This window comes from Paramormyrops kingsleyae, chromosome 12 (genome assembly GCF_048594095.1).
Source record: "Paramormyrops kingsleyae isolate MSU_618 chromosome 12, PKINGS_0.4, whole genome shotgun sequence".
Lineage (NCBI taxonomy): Eukaryota > Metazoa > Chordata > Actinopteri > Osteoglossiformes > Mormyridae > Paramormyrops > Paramormyrops kingsleyae.
This window is the reverse complement of record NC_132808.1, coordinates 4,778,447-4,797,626: the sequence shown is the minus strand read 5'-3', so window position 1 is coordinate 4,797,626 and position 19,180 is coordinate 4,778,447. Positions and strand designations below refer to the sequence as shown.

At 43.9% G+C, this 19,180-nt stretch overlaps 1 protein-coding gene across 5 annotated transcripts; it reads right to left on the bottom strand.

Moving 5' to 3' along the window:
- Positions 1 to 724: 724 nt before the first annotated feature.
- Positions 725 to 18,754, bottom strand: LOC111849678 (uncharacterized). Of its 5 annotated transcripts, none has more exons than XM_023822762.2 (4): positions 18,496 to 18,754; positions 12,770 to 12,869; positions 11,460 to 11,512; positions 725 to 4,370 (listed from the first exon to the last, which is right to left on the bottom strand). In XM_023822762.2, the coding sequence occupies exons 3-4, from the start codon at positions 11,489 to 11,491 to the stop codon at positions 3,710 to 3,712; spliced, it is 693 nt and encodes a 230-aa protein (XP_023678530.1). In that variant the 5' UTR covers positions 11,492 to 11,512; positions 12,770 to 12,869; positions 18,496 to 18,754; the 3' UTR covers positions 725 to 3,709. The 5 variants fall into 5 exon arrangements, with proteins under 5 accessions (XP_023678530.1, XP_023678531.1, XP_023678532.1 ...); XM_023822763.2 differs by lacking the exon at positions 18,496 to 18,754 and adding an exon at positions 18,121 to 18,425; XM_023822764.2 differs by lacking the exon at positions 12,770 to 12,869.
- Between the last annotated feature and the right edge of the window lie 426 nt (positions 18,755 to 19,180).

The following is a 19,180-nucleotide window of genomic DNA, read 5'->3' as shown; positions in this document are numbered from 1 at the left end:
TTCAAGTAAAGCTTCTGGCCTTGTTTCTATTCACACACCATCTAGGTCTTTGCAGTGGGGGATATTTGCAATTTTACCCCTGGGGGGGGGGGGGGGGGATTTTTGAAACTGTTCAAAAGCCTCTTTCACCTTGAAGGGAGGATGGCTGTCCACTTCAGCTCCCCAAAGGATTTCCTCTTGTGCCTTGGTGTCACCTACCAGAAGTTCTGCTCATCAACCTAGAGATGGGCCACGGTCACGGGAACCGGCAACCTGATCTCTCCATTTCGAGTGACGGGTTTCCAGGAATGTTAAATGACCTCAGTGGTCACTGCCAGATTTTCCTACCATGACAACTAGACGTGGGTACCCCCGTTCAACTTAGCTAAAGAATAACAAAAAAACATGATGAAATGGTTTTAAAACACTGTTAATCATCCATAATTATACCACCAATGGAGAACAGATATTAAAGATAAACTTGGTCATAATGTAATAACCAGCACAATTATTTTCTTAGGTAGTGTTCTCTCCTGACCATAACACTAGTAACCTAAAAAGTTTAAGCCCACAGATACATATTAAACGACGTACTGAAAGCATCTCTTTAAAATGAGTAATTTGGCCTAGGGACAAGTAAAAGGTGCTTCCTTTTACTTACGCTTAATAATTACTTACTGGTTAGTCAGGCGTCCACACAGGACATCTTTACGCAGGAGTCACTGAAATCACTATCACTGCAGCGTCCAAACTGATCATTCTTTTATTTCTTTAACAAAAGTAGTACACAATGAAGAACTTTGTAAATATAACACTTCTTTAAGTGTATTTGATAAAGATGAACTGCATTAAAGAACGCAGTTCATATAGCGCTCTGGCACGTAGTTCATGGGGAAGTTTACAAACAGCCGTGACCATCCATAGTGGCTTAATCCCTGGAAAATAAACCAGGTTTTGCTGTAATATAATTACTGCTCACATTTTTCCCTAATAATGATGGATGAGATATATATTTGTTGCCTCCAGTGAAAATTCCCACAATGCACCTCGTAGTTCCTGACTCCACAGATTGCAGAGGAAAGAGGAGATGCTAGAGGTTTAACTCCCTCCTTTCACCGAAATGATTAAACTGCTCCTTTGCATATTTTAATCCTTATTTCTCCATTTTTGAATTTTACCTTGAGGCAAAAATTGAAAAATTCATAACATGTTTAATACCTTTTCAAAAACACAAACCTGGATAACAGAAGAATTTTATCCTGTACACATTCAGAAACTGACATATTTCATAATATGTTTTTAAAGAGTTTTCAATATTTTGCAAATTATATTGCAACACACACATTAAGATTCATTTAATGAAAGAAGATTCATTACTGAACAGACCCTGCACATAATAACCGAAAATAGCTGCCGAACAAAGATTTTCCATCCAGGCAGAATCCCATCATCGGAATTGAGTTTTTCTTGCTTCTGTCCTTTTATGGTTTGAAGCTTGCCATAGGTGACATCACAGTTAGTACGATCCAGCTCTGTGCTGCATTATCTGATGAGCAGTGTTACTGTACACAGATGGTCACGATTGTACATAGTAACTTGAGAACAGCACCTGTAGGCAGATGCACACAGTCACTGCAGCAACACTGTGGCTCGGGGACACTGTACACATGCTCAGATACAATATTCATTTAGCTCACCGTGGGTACCTTTATAAATAGCAAGCGATGGCCTAGATGAATTCGGACTACAGGAGAACTAAAGTAACCTTCAAGTTGCCCATGCTATTTAAATAAGCTTTGGGGGGGCTCACCAGTCAGGGTTGGCGAAGGACTTGAATCGCTCCAAAGCAGGGCCATGTAAAGACATTGAAGGGCAGGTGCTCGAACGAGGGGGTAGAGTTACTGCTCACATTTTTCCATAATAAAGCAAATTTTGAATGATCGTCGGTTGTCAAAAAGGAGCACTAAGACACTGAAAGTGGGGCACTTTTAATCAGGCACCCTGAATGGCCCTCCGCACATGCCTGCCCTGAAGCACAGTGCCCACTGAGTGAGGGAGACTGTGAGCAAATGGAGAGACACAGACGACGACGACGACAAACCTCTCTGGTCACTCAGCCGACACGCATCCGGCCCAGAACACCTGTGCCGCACCGAGCACGTTAAGTGAGATCACATGGCAGTGGCAAACCTGCTCTCCTCCCTCCCTGGCAGATAGCGAGCAGGTGTGCCCGGTGAGCAGCGCAGAAGGCACTGGAAGCACTGACCTGAAGTGCTTTGCATATGCCGGGGAAAGGCATGTTTTAGAAAGCTTTGCAAAGTTGCCCATTTGTATATTTGTGTCCCAAGGCGGGGGGGCGGCGATGTTATCACAGCATAAGGATCTGAGGCGTACAGAAAGGAGAAGCTCTGCGTTTCCAAAGGAGAGCGTGTCATCATCTCCAAGCACAGTCAAACAGTGCAGACTCGCGCTCCAGGGAGCAGTAAAACACAGTAAATGCATTCCAGCACTGAGGTCAGGGAACATTGTGGGTTTAATTGACTTTTTTTTTTTTTTTAAAACAATCAACTACTTGGCAGTAATATGGCAAACAAAAACATGCACGCACACACTCACTCACTCACTCACACACACACACTCGCCCTAGGCCATACACAGCGGTTCACAAACATACACACGTTAAACAAGACATATAACACATGGAGATTCCTTCAATGGATAATGACCTTCACTAAAGTTTAAAAATGATAAAAAGTATTTGACAGGGTATAGTACAGTTGCTAGAATATTCACATAATGTGGCACATCTGTCAACTTTGATGTATCACAATGAATTCAGGGCTCTCTCTCTCTCTCTCTCACACACACACACACACACACCTTCCAGGTCTACTGTATTACTCCCAAAATCTGCCAAAGTGCCCATTCAAATGGAGGGATTAAGAATCAAAAATCTACACTTAAAAATACATGTTTAGACAGAAAGGCGTGAGGAGTTAAATGTTCTTAGCATAAATAACTGGATAGGACACAAATAAAATGATCAGATTGATAGAAAAAAACAAGGCTTTGTGCATTTGATGAGGATGTGTCTCAGCAGCTTGGAGGGCTTCAATGCCAGAGAGGATTAAAAACTCCTGAGCGACATAAAACAGTAGATTCACAGTATATGGCCACTACTAGGAGCACGGAAATGGAGAACCAAATATCCGGCAATGGGATTTGTGCCTCTTTTCTTTATCAAAAAAGCGCCAGCATTCAGACAGATGTGTTGTAGACAGTCTCAGGAGTTAGTATTTGGATGCAGCAGGTTTTAGAAGCTCAGAGGAAACAATAAGATGAATGTTTGATCTGACTACAAGACATGCACATAGTCCACTACTAATCTTAATATATACATTCAGTATTAAAAAGGAATACGTCACCGATGAGTCAAAACACACAGCATCATTCATAAACCTACCATAATTCCTCAGCTGTCATGCACATGCATACAGTTACGCCCTATATGCACACGGTCAAGCATACAAATTTAGTGTTAATAAATGCCATTTTCTGTGTTTTTGACAGACAGAATATATTCCCTGTTCATATGCTAGTGTGAAATGCTTTAGCATATGTGACAATCCTTTGTCCATAAGGGTACACGCAGTATCTGTGTCATAGACACAAGTAAGGAAGCCAGCTGGCATTCTGGGTAATCTCTGGATGCCTGCAGCCAGTACTGTAGTCAGTCACAGTCCTCACCCGCCATAGCTGCTTCCAGCGCGGCCAGTGCCTCGGCCACGTCCGAGTCCAGCACACTCCCGCGGTCCTCCGAGTCTCCCCCATTCTCCTGCGCGTCTCCCCCTCCCTTTGTGTCCAGCTCAGGCAACACTGTGGCATCCTCCGTTTCCAGGTGGCTTACTCTGGTTTCTACGGTGGACAGACTAGCCATGCTAGCATAAGACTCTGTTCTGTCCACATGTGCTAGGCCTTCCAGCCACTCTCCAGAGGGCAGGCCTGTCCAGGCATCACCCTGCAGGCTCCTCTCTGCGCCGGCCGAGCACTCTGAAGGCACACTGGGTGAGGCTTTCGCCGTGTTTGGCACTGTGCAGTTCTGCAGATTGTTTCCCACCTGGAGAATGTACAGGTTCTGTCCCCCCACGAGGCCCGGCTCCAAGGGGGCCGGACTGGTGTGCAGGCGGTTGATCTCATTGTTGTCGATCTGCAATTTATCGGGGTCCCTTTCGAACGCCTCGGAGTTCCCGCTGCTGTAGCCCAAGTTGTGAAAGCCTTGTACTTTGTGGCTACTGTCAACCACTATGGATTTCTGCTGGTACTGGGTACTAATGCAGCTCTCACTTTTCCGCCTGGGAATGTCGACAGAAACTGAGGGGTCATAGATGTAACTAAAAAGAAGGGAGAACAATGAGAGGAAAAGGGGGAGAGGGAAAAAGAGAGCAAGACTAATATTAAACTCATGTGCAAGCTTTAGTAAAGTTCTAAAAAATGGCACCTTTGAGTATCTTGTTTGGAGAAGAGACTTTCCACGCCTCTCCTCCTCAGTTCTAGGGCCCATCTTGCATGCGTCCGCATTTTACATACACACGTAAAATAAATCCGACAACCTCTTTCTGTAAGCCCTGTAAAAAGGACACAATGACAATGGATGCACAGGTTGCTCCTTTGTGGAAACCGGCGCCGGCCGTAGAGGAGGGAGAGAGCAGGACAGAGAAGCATGGAGCAGTGACAGAGCAGCTTCAGTAATGTCTGCTTGGGTCACCGGTGGACCTGCAAGGTCACAATGGTGCCACATGAAAAGTCATGAAAAGGAGCAGGAGTGCGAGTAAACAGAAGACTTTAGCCAGCGGCCTTTTTGTTTGTTTACAGATGGCGTAGCGAGCCGTGTGCACATCCTCCTCGGTGTCTTATGTCCCCATCCACTCCCCAGGTGACACACAGCCGGCCCAACCCTGCTGGGCGGGGAAAGCAGGAGGAGGAAGGACTGAGACACATTTGAAAAGGTAAAAAAGAAAAAAGGGGGATTTTGTGTGAAGAAGAAAAAAATACAGAAGAGAGAAATGTGCTGAGTGGGCTTTTGCTCCACCGACCGCCTCCACAGACATCAGGCCGTTGGATGTGAGCAGTGACTGTAACCTGGGCCAAGCAGACAGACAGGCGACTGTGCAAATGGGTGACACTGTAAGTCAGATCAAATTGCTCTGCCTTAAACAGTGTGTATCTCTCTCTCTCACACACACACACACACACAGACACACACACACTCACTCGTGCACAGACACACAGGTGGGGGGATCCTGCTCTCCTTACTAAGAACAGACACTGTAAACACAGCTACCTGCTCAAAGCAGAAGCACCTGTCTCCTGGGATAAGAACCAGTTTTACTGATCTTTAGGCTCACCACACTAAACCTGTTTACTAAGGCTTGTGGTGGGGAGATGCACAGCATATCTGATCATTTTCAGTGTCACACCCCTGAGCTGAACCCCCAACCCGCCAAAGCCATTAAATGGATCGGCTCTACAGCCAAGCGTGGGCTGGACCCCTGGAGGATCAATGGGTTTTCCCCACAACCTGATTAGGCAGCCATTTCCCTTCCAGGGCAAACACCAAACGTTTCAGGAATGTAGGTTGTTTGTTTGTTTATTTATTTAGGGGGTTAAGTATTTTATTTACACACACTATATGGAAAAAAGTATTGGGGCACCTGGCCATCACCCCTACAGAAACTTCTATGGGAGCTTTTCCACCGCACAAAGTACGGTACTTTCGGTACGGTACTTTCGCTTTTCCATTGACTTCCAGTCGAGTGTCAGTACCGAAAGTTCCAGTACAGAAAGTGCCAAACCAGCTGGGGTACTTCTTTGGTACTTTGGGGTGGGACTTGCAAAAGTATTTGCTATCGATTGGTTATGCAAATAGCCTGCTGAAACACAAAATACAACCGCCATCTTTTGAAACACACAGCGAACAGAGCTCTCGATCACAGCGAGAAACAAAATAAAAAGCAGTAGAATATATATATATAAAAGTAAAATGGAAGGATGGACAAGCGAGGAAACAGGCTTTAATCGCCATATGGTCGGATGAATAGATCCAGCGGGATTTGGATGGCAAAAGTTTTTGCCGTTCCGGGCAATTCAGTTTCCCTGTTTCCCCTGTCGCGCGCTGATTTGTACACGGTTTCGCTGTTGTTTTCATGTCTTTTTACGGAGTTCTTGAGGTAAACAAGCCATATATTTTAAAACATCACATGCCTTTTCGATGTTTTTACAGATAATAAATGAAATTATTTAATTCGCTGGATAAAGATATTTCTTGATGAAAACGGTATAGTATTGCTTAGGCCTATAAGACTATATTATGCGTGACGATCTACTGTATTCACATGTAATAATCAACCTGAGTGATTTTCAGACATACATCTTTGCCTAAATATTAGGAGAAACATTATTTCCTGACATCCAGGATATTTGGTTCCCCCCTGTTAAAACCGGTATACAGCAACTCTGGGCCTCGGTACTAATAACAATACTGTATTCACATGTAATAATGTACCTGAGTGATTTTCAGACATTTCACATACCTCTTTGGTTTAACATTAGGGGAAACATAGGGAAACTGAATTGCCCGGTGTGCTGCCTTGTCAAAAAATGCTACCGTAGTGCTAATCGATAGCCCTAACCCTAACTCTTACCCTAACCTCCCAAAACCCCTAAAACCCTTACCTTAACCCTAACCCCTAAAACCTAACCCTAATCCCAAAACGGTGGAACTGCACATGCGCAGAATGGCTCGATAGCACGTCTCGATAGGTAGTATTATATGACAGAACACCGGAACACCGTAATACCAAGCCGCCTAGAAGAAATGGGGCACACGCTAAACACCGAACAATGCCGCTTGAAAATAAAAAAACTAGGGGTGGGAATTTAACGCGTTAATTGCGATTAATTAATTTGAAAAAAAAATTACGCGTATAAAAAAATAACGTATTAACCCTCTGGAGTCGGCTATCCCGCAGGCAGGATATGACAGAAATTTCGCCAAACCATTTAAATAACTGCGAGTTTTTGTCATATACACATTTTAAAAACCCTCAGAAACCTTGGACGGTCTACTTTTGAAATATATATAGGTAGAAACTAAATATATTTTTACAGCTTCATGATACGAATAGAAATAACAAGAGTGACTGACTTAAGCGTCTGCATCTCGAAGCAGCTCTGATCGCCCAACCACTTGCAAATCGCGCTATTCGCATGATAATAACATGATAATCATACAGTTAGTATTGGGTAAAGAAATATGTGAATACGCCCATTGTGATTGAAATAAACAAGAGCACATGTCTGGGTAGTGTTTACACTGATCAGCTACAAAATGGCACACGGATACGTCTCTGCCGCTGAAGCTTTGCGCCAGTGTTGCCACTTTCAGCAGCGATTCTCCTACTTGTGTTCATGGCTCAGTGTGCTAAGCCTGCACGCCTGCATTCATAAGATCGCCGGTTCAAACCCTGCCTATTTAGAACGTGAATAGCGATCTTCAGCTGAGAGCGGTACTATACGCCCCCGATGCAAATAAAACAAAAGTAACGTGGTTTGCTTTTTTTGCCGATTTAACCTAATTTTAAAAACTTTAATACTTCCGACAATGGAAGTTTTGAAAAGAAGATCGATTATGGATTTAGTCAGTGTTTTTCATGATTCTACATAATGATTTCAGCGAGATATAAATTGAAATAAACTAGAGATACGCGGTCGACAATGCCCTCGTCCCCAGATCGTTAATAATAATTATTTTATTTCCGTCAACTCTGCATAGGCGCTGCATCATATTTATATGGTCACAGTTTTTCATTTTTCATTCCATCTACCAATAAACTGTGAAAATGATTTTATTGTTGCTACTTTTCTTGCGTTTCAAACTACCTTTCCAAAGTGATGTGTGTGGGGTGCAGTGACATTCCAGACTGATCGGCCATTGACAGTATGCAAACTACTACAGGTGTGGGGACACCTATCCCATCAATATTCATTGTGCAGGCCACTGACTTTGAGAAAAAGTTCTAACACTTTAGTAATCAGACCACATAAAATTTCAGAATGTCTCTTTCACCTATGTGTAGTCAACCCCTGTGTCTATAAGCTTCAGAGCTCAAAAGTCTTGGCTAGAAATGTCTATAATGTGATTTTTTTTTACAATTTCTCAGCATGTCTGAAAATAGATTTTTGAAAAGCATATGTTTAAAGTTGATTTTAACAAGAAATAGAATAACAACATTCTAAGTGGTCTCAGATTATTGGTGCTGAGTTTGTGCTGAATAAAAGCAATTATATCCCTAACATTTTGGGATAAATGTTTTTTAGATAGGTAAAATATTTTAAAATGTCAAGGCATTTTATGTTGTAATTTTTATTATTATTATTTAAGGACAATACCATTCTGAAAATGTACTTAAAGTACTTAAAATAGCACTTTATAAGTCTACCCAATATTGGCCAGGGATATTATTTTCGTTCTCTGTTTTGAATTGAAATGCAGTTTAAATGCATTTTTTTTTTCAGAAATTAAAAGAGCTTGAGTTTGCAATATTCGTGTCCATGTCTATTATTTGATTCTGTCACCCACTAAAACCCTTTTAAATTAAAAAAACATTTGCGCTTTGGTGCAAATTTTCTTGTGCAATTAAAAACGATTAATCAAGATTAATTAATTACAAAGCCTCTAATTAATTAGATAAAAAATTTTATCCAGTCCCATCCCTACAAAAAACATCATTTGTTTGCTTTCAAAAGATCGGCTTTGATCGGCTTAGCCAAAGTAAGTGTACCTACGTAAACATAAATGATGGCAGCATTCATGCAATTTGGATATTACCGAATCTTATACTGTGATAGAAGTTGACATAACAATAAACCACATTTTCCAGCCTAAACTGTTAGTTTTAATTTTGGGCTGTTTTTTTTTTTTAATCATGATTTAAGCTGCGCTTTGTGACGATGTCAGTCAGGGGCGATCACTGATGATGTCATTTGGTGCCGGTACCATTTTTTACACCAGTAAAAGTACCGTACTTTCGGCACTTTATGGAAGTACCGAAAGTACGGTACCTGGTGCGGTGGAAAAACGCCTTATGACTTCCCATCCTAAATCCATAGGCATCAATATGGAGTTGGTCCCCCCCCATTGCAGCAGCCGCTCTTCTGGGAAGGCTGTCCACAAGATTTTGGAGTGTGTCTGTGGGAGTTTTTCCCATTCATCCGGAAGAGCATTTGTGAGGTTAGGCACTGCTGTTGGACATGAAGACCTGGCTCGCAATCTCCGTTCTAGTTCATCCCAAAGGTGCTTGATGAGGTTGAGGTCAGGGCTCTGTTCAGACCAGTCAAGTTTTTCCACACCAAACTCACCCAACAATGTCTTTATGGGCCTTGCTTTGTGCACTGGGGCACAATCATGCTGGAATAGAAAAGGGCCTCCCCAAACTGTTTCCACATTGTTGGAAGCATAGAATTGTCTACAATGGTACGCTGAGGCGCTAACTGTGACCTTCATTTTAACTAAGGGGCCCAGCCCAACCCCTGAAAAACACTCCATACCATTATCCCTCCTCCACCAAACCTTACACTTGGCACAATGCAGTCAGGTGGGTAAGGTTCTCCTGGCATCTGCCAAACCCAGACTCATCCATCAGACTGCCAGACAGAGAAGCATGATTCATCACTCTGCAGAATGTGTTTCCACTGCTCCAAAGTCCAGTGGCAGTGTGCTTTACACCACTTCATCTGACGCTTGGCATTGAGCTCGGTGATGTGAGGCTGGCATACAGCTGCTCGGCCATGGAGTCCCATTCCATGAAGTTTTTGCTGGGATTAATGCCAGTGGAAATTTGGACCTCTGCAGCTACAGAGTCAACAGAGCACTGGCAGCATTTACGCACTATGCGCTTCAGCACTGGCTTTGTTACACTACATGATCTGCCACTTTGTGTCTGAGGTTCTGTTGTCCCTAAATGCTTCCAATGTGCAATAATACCACTTACATTTGACCATGGGATATCTAGTAGGGAAGAAATTTCACAAACTGACATATTGCAAAGGTGGCATCATTTGACAGCACCACTTTTGAATTCACTGAGCTATTCATAACAACCCATTCATTCCCAAATGTTTGTAAACCTGACTGCATGGCTAGGCACTGGATTTTATACATCTGTGGCAATGGGTCTGAATGAAATACCTGAATTCCATGTTTGAGAGGCATGTCCCAAAACCTTTGTCCATATAGTGTAGATTTACACTGGTCAGTAATTTTTTATACCTGCCCCAGTCATCAGTGCCTTTAAGATTCAGGGACCGCTTGCGCAAAACACCTTAAGTTGTCCCCTTAAGTATGACACTTAAGGTTTAATTGCTCCTTAGCTGATGTATTTATTTAAGGGTGTTGCACAGAATCCCTTCATGAATTTCCTCATAGAAAAACCTTAAGGAATTTACTGCACTGAAAGATATTTTACAGCAATGAAACTGTACAGTTTCCATGGAGACCATTTGTTTGCTTGCGCTCATGGCTGCCTGATACCTGTTATCGCCTCCAGTGTTAATTTTGCTGATGAAATGTTAATTTTGGCCTGACAAAGGGATTTTGCATAACTAAAACAAAAATGTGAGTAAAATATGTATTTTTGACAACGATGAAATGAAACGTGATTTGTCTAACGAATATAAATAAAAATAAAAGCCTGATTTCGTCACCACTGCATCCTTATCTGAAAAAATTAGCCTGTTTCCCTGATGTATTGTGTTCAATATGACTAGATACTTTTCGCTTAACTAAGAACTACTGAATGGCACATTTGGCAATAAACTTTGCTGATTGTTTGACCACAAGCACTGGCGCAAACTTGGAAGATACGCAGAAATGCAGGAAGAGAGAGAGAAGCAAAAACTGAGCAAATTATTTTCAAATCAGTTACATTAAATGCATTAATTTTTGCATGCATCTCCGTATTTCTGCATCGGAAAATTCGATGGATAACTGGTAGAATTCTGTCTGTTTGCTTGTCGGTGCAGCACTTATTAGTGGAATAATATTACATAATCTTTTATTCTATACTCTGCTAGCAAGATTTAATAATGTAACGTTACGGGCTGCATAAATAAAATCATAAAATCGACTGCCAGTGAAATCTATAACGCAAAATAAATTAATGATTTTTGATCATTAATGGTGTCTGCTGGGTACTCCCAGTCGCAGGACACTCTTCTCAGGATGCATTCATTTTCTTCATTTACCACCTTAAACTCTCCATGTTGCGTCAGAGTCAGAGGTACATTAAGTTTTCTTTAGCAGATAGTAAAAGGATGGATGGATGGATTGATGAATGGATAAATGACCTTCAGTTGAGGTACCATATTACCTCCAATTTCCCTCATCCTGCGGGTGTCTCTAAGGGCCTGTAACCCATACTCACCTTTTAATCATCCTACAGCAACTGCACCCCATCTGGTCAGTGGTGTAGCACAACTGTGGGGAAGACGGAGCTCAGTCAGCCAACAGGAAACATTTTCAATCAATAGCACAGGCTCATCCTTTAGCTACCCCAGGACACACACACACACACACACACACACACACACACACACACACACACACACCTTTTTTGGGTTTCATATTTTTCGGTTAGGGGGTCATCTGGAGTGACGGACCCAGGCCTGCTGCCCCTTTATTTTTCCACAAGGAAGACAAAGTGACCTTTTCTCTGGCTACTTATTTTGAGGTTTGGCATTTTGTGCCGCTCCTAAGGCCTGATAAATAATTAACGCCATGACCCGGGTGGGTCGGTTTCACCAAGGAAGGAGCAGGGGCTGCTTTCCCCACAATCAGAGAGTGAGAAGGCCTCACAGGACTCTGAGTTCCCCGGCAGCCTTCAGGCCTCGCAGGACTCTGAGCTCCCCGGCAGGCTTCAGGCCTCGCAGGACTCTGAGCTCCCCGGCAGCCTTCAGGCCTCGCAGGACTCTGAGCTCCCCGGCAGCCTTCAGGCCTCGCAGGACTCTGAGCTCCCCGGCAGCCTTCAGGCCTCGCAGGACTCTGAGCTCCCCGGCAGCCTTCAGGCCTCGCAGGACTCTGAGCTCCCCGGCAGGCTTCAGGCCTCGCAGGACTCTGAGCTCCCCGGCAGCCTTCAGGCCTCGCAGGACTCGGAGCTCCCCGGCAGCCTTCAGGCCTCGCAGGACTCTGAGCTCCCCGGCAGCCTTCAGGCCTCGCAGGACTCTGAGCTCCCCGGCAGCCTTCAGGCCTCGCAGGACTCTGAGCTCCCCGGCAGGCTTCAGGCCTCGCAGGACTCTGAGCTCCCCGGCAGCCTTCAGGCCTCGCAGGACTCGGAGCTCCCCGGCAGCCTTCAGGCCTCGCAGGACTCTGAGCTCCCCGGCAGCCTTCAGGCCTCGCAGGACTCTGAGCTCCCCGGCAGCCTTCAGGCCTCGCAGGACTCTGAGCTCCCCGGCAGCCTTCAGGCCTCGCAGGACTCTGAGCTCCCCGGGCAGGCTTTAAAACTAGAGGCTACCAGGTCTTTCAGCTAATGGCCAACAGAGCACTAGTCAGCACCATTGTATGCCTGAAGGTCCCTGCTCGGTCATCAAGCTTTAAAGCTGGTTTTGTGACCATCACAGAGTAAATGGTAAGAGAACATGCAGCCCCTCCCATGAGGCGTAGAGCTCCTCATTATGCACTAGAAGAGCCAATAAAAATCCAACAGTCAATGTGAGCAGGTCACCTGACATGTCCTACCTGCTACAGCAAGGGGCCTCAGCAGAGCTTTCTTAGTCAATGTGGACGCCCATATATGGGACAGCCAGCTCATTCAGTCTGTTCAGGCCGGTGCTGTGCTCTGAAGAGAAAAAAAATAATAAAGAAATGTCACCTTGACAACCATCACATCATCTCCCTCGGTTAGAAATAAAGGTCATGATTCCCCCTGTAACAAATGGCTTACAGATTACTACTGTGTCTGAGAATAGACACAGCGCCACTAAACACCAGTGTATTGTGACCGCGTGTGTAAACACACCTATGCTGACGAAACGCAGCTGACCCTAATTTCCTCATTTAGAGCTTTGAATGCAACCATTTGTGTATTCAGGCATCTTCAAACATCTCTGGTCAAATCCACCATCTAAAGGACACATTTTATAATTAGAGTTGCGAACTTTAATGGACTTTTTCCAGTTTCATATCAAGGATAGGATTCTCCTGGGATCTTAGCTTTAGTCAAAAATACTACCAGAGTTAGATTTAAGGAAGGCTGTTTCTGTTTGGGTAAAGTCCTCACTATTTCAGCAGGTGTGTAAGAATCCTGTAGGTTAATGGAATAAACTGAACTTAAACAAGGGGCTAAGAGACAAACAGCTCAGCAGAGTTTCTGTAAACAAGGGCCGGGTCATAAGCCTCTGGGGAGGGTCACTAGACACACTTTGTGAGAGTCGTATACCGCCGGCCCCCCCTTGTTATTCCAATCCCCAAGCTGCTTCTGGGAATTCCAGCTTGGCACCCCGGAGGCCTGGGCCCAGTGGAAACGGGGCGGCCGCATGACGTGACTCTGACGCTGGCACAAAGCTGCATTGTCAGAGAGGGTCTGGTCGGGGTGGGAGGGGCCAGTCAACACACTTAGATTTCAGGAGTGTGAACCGCGAAGCCACAGAGCCACTCCCCCTGCGGCATCACTCTACGGCCGGCGGCTTTCAAAGGCGACGGCTCTTTATTTATTCACTCAAATTAATTGGGAAAAAAGGAGCCTTTTCCTTCATACCTTTACTTGCACAATTCATTGCTTAAACAAGGGATCTTTTCCTGCTCAGATAAAGATCCAGCTATGTACACAATGATGTCTGGCGATTAAGTGCGTCACTGGCTTGCAGTGCACTGCAGAGGCTCCCACTGGCCCTACTTTGACTGCCAAAACAGCACATGCACTCTACCAGGATGCTGGGGGGAGGGTCCTGGCACAGGGCTGCTTCAATACCAAGCCACCCACCTCAGCACACAACATAGTAAATGGCACTGTGATAAGGGAATACGGCATACAGAGTTTACTCATGAAAGACTATGTTTCCCACGATGCCTAGAATCAGTTGATGAGGAGTACTAACTCTAGCGAACAAATAAAGAAGAATCTGAAGCAGCCCAAAGAAGGGGGGGGGGGTTTGGGGGCCGAAACTAAAGCTTTTTTGGAGGTTCTCTGGAAAGAAGCCAAGGTATACATGTCACTCTTAGAGAACATAACCTTCATAACCTGCAGATCACATACTGTGCTCTAAAAACATAACAGAAGTAGTGCCAGTACAGAGCCCCCACCCTGCCCCCCTCCTGAGTTCCTGAAACACATAAAAGGAAGTAAGAAATAGGAAGAGTTGATGGGGGCAGGAGGTGATAGGAGGAGATGCGGGCAAAGAGGGCTCATCACGCCCCCATCACGCCCCCATCACGCCCCCCAACCCATATGCACTTCTGCATGTCCGAAGCAGGGATCAGTTCGAGGAGCAGCCACACAGACCCCCATGTGCGCAGACGGCCCCATCAGCCAGCGCCTGTCTGTGTCCTCCGTCTCTGCATCCAGAGCCTGATTAGAGCAGCATTTCTCAAAATGACCCTCAGGGACCCCCAGACCAAGGCCAGTCAATCCTACAGGCGACACAGGATGTCGCCTTGGCTGCAGACTTGCCTGGCAGTTTCACTTTGGCTCGGATGGGGGGGGCACCGGCGGTGATGCTGGCTTAGGTTGCTGCATCAGCTCGGACTGGTATTGCTACAGACAGTCCATATTATAGGTCCCTCTCAGGAAAAACTAAGACTGTCTGCGGGTCCGTGAGGGCAGGGCCTTTCAGAAATACTAGTTGCAACCAGGTTCCAAAACAAATAAAACAGAATGTTTCCCATGTAACGTTGCTTATTCTGGCTGACGAAGAGAACAAGCCTTGTCACTGATGACAAAGAGGCCATGTAATCTTTTTTAAATTTAATAATAATCAGCAGCGACTGAAGCTCACAATGACTCTTCATTTAGCTCACAGAGTGCCCATTCTTCTCAATAGGCCAGGTGAGGCCAGCAGGCTGTTGCCAGGACGATTCGTCATGACGACTAAAGCAAACACTGTGACACACTTATGATTGACCAGACCACAACCCAGCATACTGGCAAACACTGAAAACAACCGGGTAGTTAGCAGTCTTACTGCCTGGCCAGTTAACATCCTCAGTAAACACACACCGTCTCCGTGGAAGCTGCAGATTTAATAAAACAAATTAAAAGGTGTCATGAACGCTGATACCTGAGGAATGAATGAACGATGCGCATTACACAAAACAAGCAACATCACATCAGTGCCTTCTTAATAAAAATGAGGGAGAAAATGCATTATAGGTACCCATGGCGCTCCTGGACGTGACCAGCATCAGCATTGACTAGGCTTTGGCAGTACCTAGTTTTTCCGTACCATCCAGATATTATGCTGAGGAATATGGTATTTTCAAAAGTAACACTTTTCTGGTATTTTGAAATCTTGGTGACAATTCCGTTGCTGAGATTTCTGAATACTACAACATGTATTACCATAATGCCAAGCCTCATGTACAATTGGGACAATTCAAATATAATATGTGTTTTATATTGGATATGGCAAATGATTTTCAGAAGAATTGATTATTCTCTAGTTGGGGCAGATGGCATCACTGCGAGACTGCCACCAACCAAAGATACTGGTATATTAGATGGATCCACATGTGTGCGACTAAATAATATGCTGCAGGAAATGATTGACATGAGCAGAGTGCAATCATCTTTCTGGGCCAAATGCATTAAACAGCATTTCAACACAGAAATGAGAATGAGGAAGATGAAATATTAGACAGAGATGGCAGTAAAGAGTTATTTTGTTTTGGCAGCAAGATGAATTTAATCATTTCAACCACATTTAAAATTAAAGAACAAGACCAGTATTTGGGAAAATAGTCTTTGCATCCTGATTGTGTTGCTTGTCAGCCATTATTATAGGGTTCAAATAAATGTTCTGAATAACAGCTTGTATTAAAACATGCTGGGGACATTTTTGAATTGCATAATGCCATATTATTTTCATCAGGCCTCTTAGATGGAGGTCGGTGTTTCATTTTAATAATCCACGTCTCTCACAGCCATGAGCCGTACCATCAGAAGCATTTTTCCCTATAATTATACCATGGCGTTTGTTGCAAGTGCAGTCAAGAAACAAGGCGGCGTGTTTAGATGATGTCAATACGCACTCCGTGTAAATACACAGGCTCAGGATGTCTCTCCAATTTGGCCAGTCTTCGCACTACACTCTACCCTTGAGTCCAAATCTGGAAACTTGGCTAGTGGATCAGGCGAGCAATCGCCATGACGACATGGACACCAGCACCATCTCGATAATACACATCTTAGCCAAATTCTACAAGCCTTTTATTCAATCATTTGCTTGTAGGGAGTCATGTTTTGCCTAGTTTCCCATAAAATTAAACAGCAAACCTACCTTTAAATGAACACTTCTAATATTATCAGCATCTCATTGAAGCCAAAGCCAGAAGAGGGCACCCCCAGTGGCCCCTCAAGCAGAATGCAAAGATGCATTAATCCCAGTCTTTTTGGTAGTCAGATTCTGTAACTAGAATAAACAAAGTACCTTTTTCTCTCCCCTGCTAGACTTACTTTTTACTTTCATTATCAATTTAATTTTACCAGAGGTGTATTTTAAATGAAGCTGCTCTAACAGTAAGGTGCTACATCCATTTATCATAGGACCCCCCCTCCTCCACCCCCACCCCTACCCCTCAAGCCTTTGTCACACTTCACTAAAACACCCATTAAGGAACAACAGCACACTCTAGTAAAGCTCTAAATTAAAGATGGATTCAGCCAAAGTCATGTCCTCTGTGTTTTCGTGTCGGATAGGTTAATCCATAATGTGCTCACACAGCACTGCCAGAGAAGGCCAGTGCAGCTCTGTTCGAAGAATTGTTAATATTTTGCCTTTTAACCAGGTGACCCAACGCCTCGAGCCATAACACAGCCCCAAATGGAGGGGGTAGATATCCGCACCTCCCCGCACCTCCTCTAGAATGGCTCAGAACTAGCAGACGTTCGTTATTTTGTGATTAGACATTGCAGGACGGACTGGGCAGGAATCCTGCGTTATTACCGAGCCGCTTCTCAGTCCAGCCACCCAGGCCAAGCCGAATTTACGATTTCATGATTTTTCTGCGGTCCTTCAAGTAAAGTTTAACTACAAAATATTCAAAGTTCACTATACACATTTACTGGCACAGAATTCTAAAAGCTGGTACAATGCCAGATAAAAACAAATATAGCACAGGTATGGTGAAAGTTCAAACCACCAAGGCAACTTTTTAAATGATAGTTATTAAAGTATCTGCAACATTTCTCTGTGCACCCAGGCGAGCTACGAAGCCAAAATCGCACTATAAAACAATAAATAAATACCAAGCACGACAGCGCAATTTCCATTACATTTTCCGCACATGTAAGCTGACAGATCTACTGCACCTTATCACTGTACTCCCAGCTGGCACCCCTTAGAAACGCTATCTGAGAAGGAAACAGAACCGGTCAAATTTTAAATAAAGCATAATCTGGACTCATACTGCACGTATGCACTACGAACGCTTGCCTCTATAACAACACCGTTTAGATGAATATTAATCTTCAACCGCGAAAACGCATCAAATCCGACGGGGGAATTTTTGCTCAGATCCCAGATCAAAAGCTTTAGAACTATGCATGTACTGCAACAAACTCCCAGTTAAACTCTTCTTAAATTCATATTTTTCTAAAATGACTAGCAAGAAAAATCCCACATTGTAAAAACACCTCACTGACAAATTATTTACTGTAATTACACTTAATTACACTTCAATAATAAGTGCTATGGTTATATGCATTACAAATGGAACCTTTAAATGGTCTTTTTAAATTCCACCCAGCAAAGTGTGCTAAACTCCGTTTACAACCAAATGAGCAACAGGTTTTGTCCTAGAAACACTGCAAATGAAGACGCATAAACTTACAGCTCGTTTACGAAATCAGATGTTTGCAAGTCAAAGCTGTTTACCTTGGCACAGGCATTACATCATCAGGTATCTTCAGGTATCATCGATATGTTTCCCCCCTTTAATACGTACTCAGTAGCTAAAATATATATATACATACATATATACACACACACAAATATATATATAATCAGGTCTGGAAGTATAACTCCCGACAAACTGTGTCCATGATTTCAGCAATCGCGCAGCAATAAGTTCGCGGTGTCTCTACTTCCTCATCAGACAGGTGGGGAAGACGTGTTGAACATTGTATCAAAGCTACCAGACAGACACACACAAGTACACCGCACACTATTCACAGAAATGTTGTTGTTGCACTTAATCCTGCAAGTATCATATCATGACGATGCCAAAAATAGCAGAAGCATCGGGTTTACCTGCTACGCCGATAGAGGTGTGGCACCTGCTTGCCGGAGGTATTGTTTTTTCCACTACTAACTTCTTCTCATTTATATTTACTGTCATCCATGAGGGACAGGGTACATTAAAAGGCCCGAAAGACACCGATCACACGTCAGCCAGGTGTAGTTTATAAAGGAGTGAAACAGCAGGTGATCGCTGTTGTTTCCCATGTAAGCGTAGGTGGGCAAGGAAACTCCTCCCGCAGCCGCGATCTCCCATGTCGCCTGCCCTGCCCGTCTATTTGAATTTGAGCTGGAAATCCAGGGCCCTGCTTCGCCACATTGCATGGTGCGTTAATCATATACCATGTGACCTTGGATAAAAAAAACTTTTAACCATCTGTAGGCCATTTGTATGTTTTTCCCAAGCTCTAGGGTCATGACCCAGCTCTCCACAACCATAAGGTAGTATACTTTAATATTTAGTTATTGCCTTCAAAATAGAGAGCTGTGTACAGTAGTAATTGCTTGCAACCTTCCATTTGACAATTAGAAGAATTATTGACATAATGTATAAATTATCTGTTTTTGGTATTTTTCCAAAAGTTGTAGGGAATTATGTAGCACCATACTATGGATGACATATTGTCCTCCACAGACAGCATCTCCATAGACAGCATCTCCACAGACAGCATCTCCATAGACAGCATCTCCATAGACA